The 9853-nt window shown below is 35.6% G+C and overlaps 1 protein-coding gene across 1 annotated transcript; it reads right to left on the bottom strand.

Annotated features, from left to right (window-relative positions):
- Window positions 1-3592: 3592 nt before the first annotated feature.
- Window positions 3593-5710, bottom strand: LOC127096849 (single-stranded DNA-binding protein, mitochondrial). Its single transcript, XM_051035388.1, has 6 exons — window positions 5542-5710; window positions 5149-5333; window positions 4338-4546; window positions 4155-4255; window positions 3922-3981; window positions 3593-3770 (listed from the first exon to the last, which is right to left on the bottom strand). Exons 1-6 carry the CDS (start codon window positions 5591-5593, stop codon window positions 3754-3756), a joined length of 624 nt encoding a protein of 207 aa, XP_050891345.1. The 5' UTR covers window positions 5594-5710; the 3' UTR covers window positions 3593-3753.
- Window positions 5711-9853: the final 4143 nt, after the last annotated feature.

The following is a 9853-nucleotide window of genomic DNA, read 5'->3' on the forward strand; positions in this document are numbered from 1 at the left end:
TATGAGAACTTGATTTATTGATGATCAATCCAAAACTTTGACTGATCAATCCTTTGAGCTCTTTGAGGAAAACCCTAATTCACATATGAAACAAACCAGGCATATCTTGATCTTGAGGTTAGCTGTGCATGAATGATGTCTATGATGAAAATGATTATGAAATCTAGTGGTAAAATTTGGGGTGTGACAGGAATGATGAAATTGGACATAGAAGTCCCCCCAAAAGGACATTTATGTAAGGAAAAGTCATGGGATAATTTGAAATTTCCACCCAAATAATGGTTTCATTAAAACCAAAATCTGAACAAAGTTGGGAAAAGATAAAATTGGACATCAAAAGCCCTCAAACAAACACATGACAGTCAATAAGGCAGTGGCAGTTTGGAATTTTCCAGAGGCATTGATCTACTTCTATTATAGATACTATATAATTGGTGAAAAAACTGTGGAGATCCAATCTCATAAAATCCTGAAGAAAGCAAATGAAACATAAACTATGGTTTTATATGGAAAAGAATCAAATAGCTATTATGATTGATATCTATCATCATCTCGGAAGGATTTCAAAGATATTTTAAAACACAAGATGAAAGAGTTTTTTCTAAAAAGTTTGGTTACTCTGTCTCCGTATAAAAGATGAATCTCTTAAACATGATCAGAAATAAGAAATGTTTGTTCTAAACAATAAAAAAAATTCATAAATGTTGTTCTCAAGCGATTAGGCAAATCTCACAAGTATAAGAACCTCAATATGAATAAAAATTTCACCATTAAATACAACAAGTATGATAACTTTTAAATGTCCAATCTCCAAAGCAATAATCACTGCCTTAGAGAAATTATTTTGGGTCATAATTCATCTGTTTCAATTGTGGAAATTGGGTCATTTTGAACATATGTGTATGAACATGCCAAGAGCTACTTCATGGGCTAACTTAACTAAAAAATAAAGGGAATGCTCTTTCCACCCTTAGGGGTGAATCCCACACCTATGAAAATCCAAAAATTTCCTTCTTTCGCCTGGAGATGCATCTTCGGACGCATCCAAAATCGCACCAGATTTTGCTTTTCTGAGATCTATTCCATTTTGAACAAAATATGGTCCGAAGATGCATCTTCGTATATATTATTTGGATGTTCCTGGATATGTATCTCTGAAATATTCTCTAAAGTATTTTAAAAGGTATTAAAAACGTGTTAATTACGTATGGGATGTTTCAGAGATGCATCTCTGGAAACCCCTTAAATCATTTCAGACCAGCACCATTGTCTCCCCATTGTAATTTTTTTAGGTCAAGCTACATTAAAGTAAACTCGAGTTATATTAAAGTAAAATGAAATTAAAAATTGATATATTAATTAAAATAAATTCAAAAAGTCAAGACCATACATAACATTTGTCTGAAAATACAAAATAATAATACATCCAAACATAAATTACTAGACATGTCTAACCATTTGCCTTCTCCTCTGCATGTATTGCACGACATTATGTAACTCGATAATCATGCTCTCCACAAGGTCCAATTGAGGATTTCCATCCTCAAAGTGTCATGCCTATATGCTTCCTCTATCCATCTCCATAACACGTCGATAAACCTCCACATGTCCTCTATGTGGTCATCCATAGCCTCAAGTACCTCTTGAATAGTTGACCTAGGTGGTCTTCTAGAAGCATCTTGTGTCATGATAGGGTGTGACACTCTGTATAACCATGTCATATAGTCGTCTGTATAGGGCCTATATGCCCACTGTATAAGAGTTAGTACCATGTGATACTCCTCTGATGTCAGATAACTCTCTAAACCATAAAGTATTGCATCGAGATCTTTGCGGCGGATGGTGGGAGGAGGGGACTCGTATGAAGGTCTTGGAATAATATACAAATAGTCAAATTAACGCATCCTGAGTATTAATAAATAACGTCCAGAAGACGCGTCTCGCGTGACCTATGTATGGGCAAAAGCAAACGTCATATGTTATATGACGGTCAATATGCATTTTGAATTACTCGACCATATTATTCCCCATGTACGGAAGAAGTGCGGTAACACGTGGTCAATCCTCAGTGTAGATAGACACAACTTCCAACTCGCTGATGTGAGGGGAGCGGGAGATGATCGTTCTCTGAAAATGGTTCAGATACAATATTAATAATAAGTGTAACAAATAAGTTATGAAAATATTAATAACAGTAAATTACCGTAAACAGCGTACAACTCCTTGTCATTTGCTTTGTCTTCTAAAGACAACTCTCCCTAACTTCAAGTACAGGTATACCAAACATGTGATTTGGGGCACGCAATTATCATCAACTTAAGAGGAACCATCAAACGAGTTATCATTGACTCATGGCCTCATAGTCTTCGTTGCAACCCTCTCACATGGCACCTATGCGGTTTAGGACACACAATCAAGCTTAGTTCTTCCAAGGTTATTTTCAACCATTGCACTTGCATTGCAAACAAACATAAAAAACATGTCGGGGAAAACGCAAAAATTTCACAAAATCAACCAAATTTTAGTCTAATTCAAATCCAAAGATGCATCTATAAAAATAGCACTGATAAAATTCGGAGATGCATCCCTAGACAAAGTTGCAATTCTCAGTCATGGCAGAAACGCCATTAATGCCATAACCCTCAAAACAAATTTCAATGCATGTCCTTATATGCTACATATTTCGTTTCTACTAGTATCTAATGCACCTTAAACAACTAATGTAGCATAAAAAAACTAACTACAAAACAAAACATAAAAAAAAAGAATTTTGAAAAACTTACCAAATCAAATGGATGAGAAGGATAAGTTTGAATGTATGAGATGCTGGAAAGGAGGAGAAATAGATTCAATGGTAGAAGCTCGAATGAATGGATGAGAACTTGAATGGATGTGAGAGCTCAAAAATTTTTTATAACTTTTTAGAAAATGAAAAAGGGGAATAAGAAATGTTCTGGCTCGAGGATATGAAACAAAAACGTTCGAAGATGCATCCCCGGACCACCCACTAATTTTTGAATAAATTGTGTTTACAGATATATTATATATTGTATTATTTTAATATTTGACAGGTTAGACTTTGTCTTTTAAATAATCGCATAACCTCAAACTTGTGATTAGTCCATTTCAAGAAAATTTCTCAATTATTTAGTATGACTCAGCCAAATCTCTTTGGTGACAGAATCATCTTTTCAAATTATTTTAAACATGAAAACAACAAGTAGTACTATGCATCTCATTTCCCTTATACCTATGAAATTGATAAATAAAATACAAGCATCTGATTTATTAGAATATAATCCACTCAATAAAAGTTTATTTCATCTATTGATATTTTAAATAATTAAAAACAAAACACATATTGATGTCACTTTCATGTATTTCATTTCACTATTTCATCTGATGTAAACAGAACCCGAAATTGAAATTGAAATTGTAGTCACTACATCTTTAAGGACGATACCAAAAACACTTCATATTCTAATAGTAACTAACTTGCAATCGACACCAAAAATATACTCTTTTACACCTAGCACCTCTCATAAGAAAGTAAAATGTGGGAGACACATTCAGAAAGCTAAAGGGATATATATGAGGGAAAAAACAATTTAAATAAAGTAATCATCATGGTGTTCATTACAAATGCTGCTATTCACGACAAATATGTTTTTATTACAGATGCAGATGTTTCTATTCCTCCAATTCTTACAATTGTAGATGCTTCCATTTCTCCATTAAATGGGCAGATTTCTTCTAAAACAATCCCTCTCCTGACAGCATGAATTTATTAGTCAGTCGAAATTCTAGTCAATGACAAGTCCAACAGAACTCCAAAAATTCAGTCGCAACTCACAAAGTAAAGTGTCTGGAAAAGACTATTAAAACGTGTTACTGTTTGCAACAATAGTTGAAAGAACTTACGCAATTCGTCTAAGGAAATTTTATCAACGCTCTCTCCACTTTTGATTAGGCGGAGTTTCCCTGAAGAGACGGCGTAGAGAGCATTAACACAATATGATCAACATGAGCAACAACAAAGTATCAGTTTGAAATGAGAAGAGTGAAACAAAAACGATCATAATAAGAAATTTAAATTCTATCTTTCACAGAAATCTTAATAAAGAATAAGAAAAAATGCATATAAATCACTGTACCATCACGGCGAACGCATATCTCTGGAATGCTTTTAACTTCACCATTAATACTATCATTGTAAACTCTAGTCTCAATTTCACCCTCAACATACACTGAAGAACTGCATTAAAGCTTCAAGTGTCAGTCTTGAATAATTTTATATTTACAACAAAATCAAATATCTCTTTTATATGTACACTTACTTTTTAAAAAGTTGTTGTACCGCATAAGCTCCTAGTACGTCATTATGCACGGCAATGCGATGCCACTGAGCAGGTTTTGGCAAATCCTTTGATCCTATAATTCTTTGGTCATACATCCCCCCTGTCCCAACTGTAAAGATGGTTACGTTCTTCCCATTCCTCAATATCTTCTGTACAGGGGTTTGGCCAACTTTTCCACAAATAATTGCCTGCTCCAAATCACTATGGTGTTGGTCAAATTATTTGTCGGGTTCAACAAGCAAATATAGCTTTAGTACAAACACTGTCTAGAATCAATACTATTTATTCAAACTCACAAGTTACTCTGGTTCTGATAATGGGAATGTTACCCGAAGCATTTCTTGTTGGATGGATAAAAAGCAACCCTATTAAATTAAAAACCTTACACTGAAAAAACCTCTACCTAATCATAGTAGACAAAACATGATTCAATGAATCAAGCACATCAAATTAAAATCTATCTCAACATAAAACAAGACAGGTTTTGGAATTTGGATTAGCTTCTAGTACACGGAAGCTCGTCAAGATGCATAAGTATATGGTTAGACACTTATAAAGAAACTAAAGTCGTTATATAAACTTGTAGGTTTTTATAAAGAAGTTAAATAAGAGGGTTTCCTCAAAAACAAAGATGTAGAAGCTAATTTCAACTTAATCATTAAGCTATTGTTTTTAGAACTCCTAGCTGAGTGTTTTTTGAGACGTCAATCTAAACCGAATTTAAACAAAATTCCATGACAGAGGTGTGTAGAACAAAAAAAATAAAGTTCAGAGTAACAACACGCAGTACCTTGTGCACACCCCGAAATCCCCAACCTCTTCTAGGATCAACACCTTGCAGCTGTAACTCCGGTCTACCACCAAGAAAATCATCAAACTCATCATCTAATTCTTCCTTGTTTGCTGAAGGCTGATGAACATCAGTTTCAGATGTCAAAGTTGAGTACCACATCTCCGCGCTTCTCGGCACAGCAGCTGATGAATTCAGAAAAAGCAAACATTTGATCTCACACATATGGAATAAGGTAAAATATAATAATTCCTAACAAGTGTTTGACAAAATGCTCCAATGAAACCTAGAAATGAATGTGCTGTCATTATGAGGAATTCATTGCAGAAATAGTGAGACATTGAAGTTTTTATTGACATGTTATATGCAGAAATGGAAAACGAAGAGAGATACCGTAAGAAGAGAGTCGCAGATGCTTGGCGAGTCTTGCTGCTATTGAATTCATTTCTAGCAAAGATGAACTGACAACTGCAAGAAGGGTTTAACGTTACCGGAACACAGTGTTGATTTTCTTTTCTTGTTAATTAGTCATGGTCTGGGCTTAAGAAGAACATATGGGCCGGGCCAGGCCAGTACAAATGTCTTGGGCCTCACCAACTTATTCCCCAAAAGATTCCAATTAATAATTTATTTATTTTTTGAAAATTAATTGGTTTGTCTTTCAATATGTTCAAATATATTAAAATACAACCCTGTGTATTTTTAGTTATAATTAGAGGTGACATAGTTGATGGTGTGAGCCTATATTCTTGAGTCGACCTGCAAAAAATGAGGGTGGGGCTGATATAAGAGAAACAAAATACTGGATAATTTTATTCATAAGAATAGATCCCTTTTGTAGGCATTACAAAGTGTAACCGCTGTTTCCAGTTTTCCTAAAAACTAGCTATCCACTAACCAACTAACACACAATTCCTAAAGACCAGGTTTTAGCAACTGCCATTAGTTTTAAACAGAGACAATTCTAAAACAAATAAATAAATAAATCTTAACACCATCCCTTAAACTGATATGTGCAGATACTATCAGTTTAGAAACAAGCACAATGCAACAACTTCTTTCTTTATTTTGTCTCCATTACCGAACAAACTCCTAGCATACTTCGAAGCTTGAAAAATGCAGCAGGCTTTAGGGGCTTGGTCAAAATGTCTGCAACCTGATTTTCACTCTTACAATAAATCAATTTAATTGTTCCATCATTGCTAAGATCTCTTAGAAAATAATATTTCACATCAATGTGTTTACTTCTACCATGTAGTACAGGATTCTTGGAAAGTTTGATTGTTGAGTTGTTGTCACAAAAAATTGTGGTAGCTTCAACTTGTTTTGACCGTAGCTCTTCAAGAATCTGTCTCAACCAAATAGCTTGACAAGCACAAGCTGTTGTAGCAATGAATTCAGCTTCTGTGGATGATAGAGTGACAATTTGTTGCTTCTTAGAAGACCATGAAACAACCCCTGTCCCCAACAAGAAAGCATAGCCAGATTTGCTTCTTCTATCATCTTGATCTCCTGCATAATCACTATCCGAAAACCCGAATAATTCCAACTTTTTACCTTTCTTGTAGAACAGCCCAAAATCTTTAGTTCCTTGTAAATAACGAAGAATTCTCTTGGCAGCTAACAAATGCATTTCTGTTGGACTCTCCATATATCTGCTTATTAAGCTCACATAATACATTATGTCAGGCCTCGTTGCTGTTACGTACATTAAGCTGCCAACAATTTGCTTGTAAAGTGTGTTGTCCACTTTCTTTCCATCATGATATTTGTTTAGCTTCAAGCCAAACTCGGTTGGAGTGCTTACAGGATTACAGTCCTGCATTTTAAATCTGTCCAAAATATCTTGCACATACTTCCTTTGGGAAATAAAGATCCCATAAGTTGATTGCACTACTTCTTTGCCAAGGAAGTAATGCATCATACCAAGGTCAGACATTTCAAATTCACTCATCATAAATTTCTTGAATTCTTTCATCATGGCATCATCATTTCCAGTAAATATAAGATCATCAACATATAAACACACAATGAGCATTTTCTCGATATCTCCCCTTTTAACAAAAAGTGTGTGCTCATATGGACATTTATGAAAACCCTTTTTCAGAAAATAAGCTTCAATGCGACTATACCAAGCTCGTGGAGCTTGTTTTAGTCCGTAGAGAGCTTTCTTCAATTTATAAACTTTATGTTCTAATCCAACCTTTACATAGCCAGGAGGTTGATCGACATATACCTGTTCTTCCAAGTATCCATGCAAGAATGCCGATTTGACATCAAGCTGGAAAATCTGCCAAGATTGTAGTGCCGCTAATGCAACCACTAATCTGATTGTGTCATGCCTTGCAACTGGAGAGAAAACTTCTGTGTAATCAATCCCATACTGTTGCTTGTATCCCTTGGCGATCAAACGAGCCTTATACTTGTCAACTTCGCCCTTCTCATTTAGCTTTGTTTTGAAAACCCATTTCACACCAATGGTTTCCTGTCCATTTGGTAGATCACATAGCTCCCAAGTATCATTTTTTTTCTATTGATGCAATTTCTGCATCCATAGCCTTTTTCCATTTTGATTCCTTGATAGCAACTTCAAAAGTAGTAGGATCACAATCTGAAAAGAGAGCAAAATGTGTAAGTACATCCTCACCTTGGTCAACTCCAGTAACCTCATAATCTTCCATCCATACAGGTCTTCTTCTATGACGTTGAGGCCTTTGTGATTCCGCTACAAGTGGACTTCGATCGGCTATAGGAACATTCTGATTTCCTTCTACTACTTGCACATTTTCCATAGGTTTCTCCCTTTCCTCATTATCATCGCAGGCTATTGGGATATATTGTTTAGCCTCATCTTCTTTCCATGACCAGGTTGCTTCTTCATCAAAGACTACATCACGGCTAATGACAATTTTCTTGGTGCTTGGATTGTATAATTTGTAAGCTTTTGATGCATCGCTAACACCAAGAAATATGCATTTTTCTCCCTTACTGTCTAGCTTTTTTCTCTTATGATATGCAATATGAGCATAAGCGATACACCCAAAAACTCGGAAATAGTGTACAGCTGGTTTTCTTCCGCTCCATGCTTCTTCCGGTGTCATATTTTGAACAACAAGTGTGGGACTTCTGTTCAGTACATGTATGCTCCAGTTGACAGCTTCTGGCCAAAAACTTTTTGGAATACAACTCCTTGACAAAATGCTACGCACCATATTCATAATAGTGCGATTTTTCCTCTCACATACGCCATTTTGTTGGGGCGTATAGGCTGCTGTAAGCTGCCTTTTGATTCCATGAGTCTCACAAAAATTTGCAAATTCATGTGAACAATATTCTCCACCGCGATCTGTGCGCAGAACTTTGATTGGACTGCCTACCTCTTTTTCAACCAATGCTTTATAGCTTTTAAATGCTAGAAATGCTTCAGATTTTTCTTGCAAGAAATAAACCCAGACTTTTACGACTAAAATCATCAATGAAAGTAATTATATACCTCTTGCCTCCATTGGAACATGGAGTAATTGGTCCGCATATATCTGAATGAACAAGCTCTAGTGTAGCCTTTGCCCTCCATGATTTTCCTTGTGGGAATTGATTCTGGTGTTGTTTGCTAACGACACACTCTTCACAAACTTCAAAGGGGATTGTGATTTGAGGAAGACCTGTCACCATATTCTTTTGTTGTAAAGTCTTTAACCCACCAAAACTAAGATGCCCGTAGCGAAAGTGCCAAAGCCATTCCTTTTCTTTTAACCTTGCAGAAAGACATGATTGAGTATTATCTTGTAGATACAATGGAAACATTCTATTAGCTGTCATGTTCACTTGAGCTATCAAACCCAATTTTTCATCTTCAATTCTGCAAACTCCATTTTTGACATAGATTCCATATCCCTTTTCTTGAAGCTGACCAACACTTAGTAAATTTGTTTCCAAATCTGGAACAAAAAGAACATTGGAAATAGTTTGAACATAATCTTTTTTTGTATGAATGCCAATTGTTCCTTTTCTCATGACAGACACAGTAGAGTTGTCACCAAATTTAACATTGCTGCGAAATGATTCGTCTAAGTCAGAGAATGCCTTCTTATCGCCACACATATGATTGCTGCAGCCAGTATCCAAATACCACAAGTTTGGTTGAATTTCTTCCTTCACGTGACACACCATTAGAAGAGACACCTCTTCCTCTCTTTCTGCAAAGTTGGATTTTTCTCCTCTTTGATATCTCAAATTTGTTCTGCATTCTGACTTGTAATGGCCATACTTATGGCATCTGTAGCATTCAATATTGGACTTGTTTAATGACTTTGTTAATTGATGGCCTCCACGTCCTCTTCCTCTTCCTTGAAAATAACTTTCTTGATGCTGATAATTTTGTTGGTTCACCCGATCATAGTTATTTTTGCCTCCTCTGCCTCGATGTCTTCCTCTATCTCGTCCTTTATCACCTCCACTAGATATGGTGTGATTTTCGGATACGACCTTCAATGCTTGTTCTTCTTTCTCCTGCTGGTTAATTTTTTTCTCATGAACCAACAAGGAACTTTGCAATTCATCAATTGAAAGTTCATCCATATCATTTGCTTCTTTTATCGAACAGACAACAAAATTAAATTTTGGTGTCAAGGATCGAAGAATCTTCTCAACAACGGTGACATCTGTTGTCTTATCTCCATGAATCCGCATCTTATTAACGATAGCC

This window comes from Lathyrus oleraceus, chromosome 6 (assembly GCF_024323335.1).
Source record: "Lathyrus oleraceus cultivar Zhongwan6 chromosome 6, CAAS_Psat_ZW6_1.0, whole genome shotgun sequence".
Classification (NCBI taxonomy): Eukaryota; Viridiplantae; Streptophyta; class Magnoliopsida; order Fabales; family Fabaceae; genus Lathyrus; species Lathyrus oleraceus.

Coding starts and splice junctions, on each gene's coding strand:
- LOC127096849 (XM_051035388.1), bottom strand. CDS start 5,593: ATGAATTCAATAGCAGCAAGACTCGCCAAGCATCTGCGACTCTCTTCT. Junction 4,547..5,148: donor GATTTCGGGGTGTGCACAAG/GTACTGCGTGTT, acceptor GATTTGGAGCAG/GCAATTATTTGTGGAAAAGT. Junction 4,256..4,337: donor GTACAACAACTTTTTAAAAA/GTAAGTGTACAT, acceptor GCTTTAATGCAG/TTCTTCAGTGTATGTTGAGG.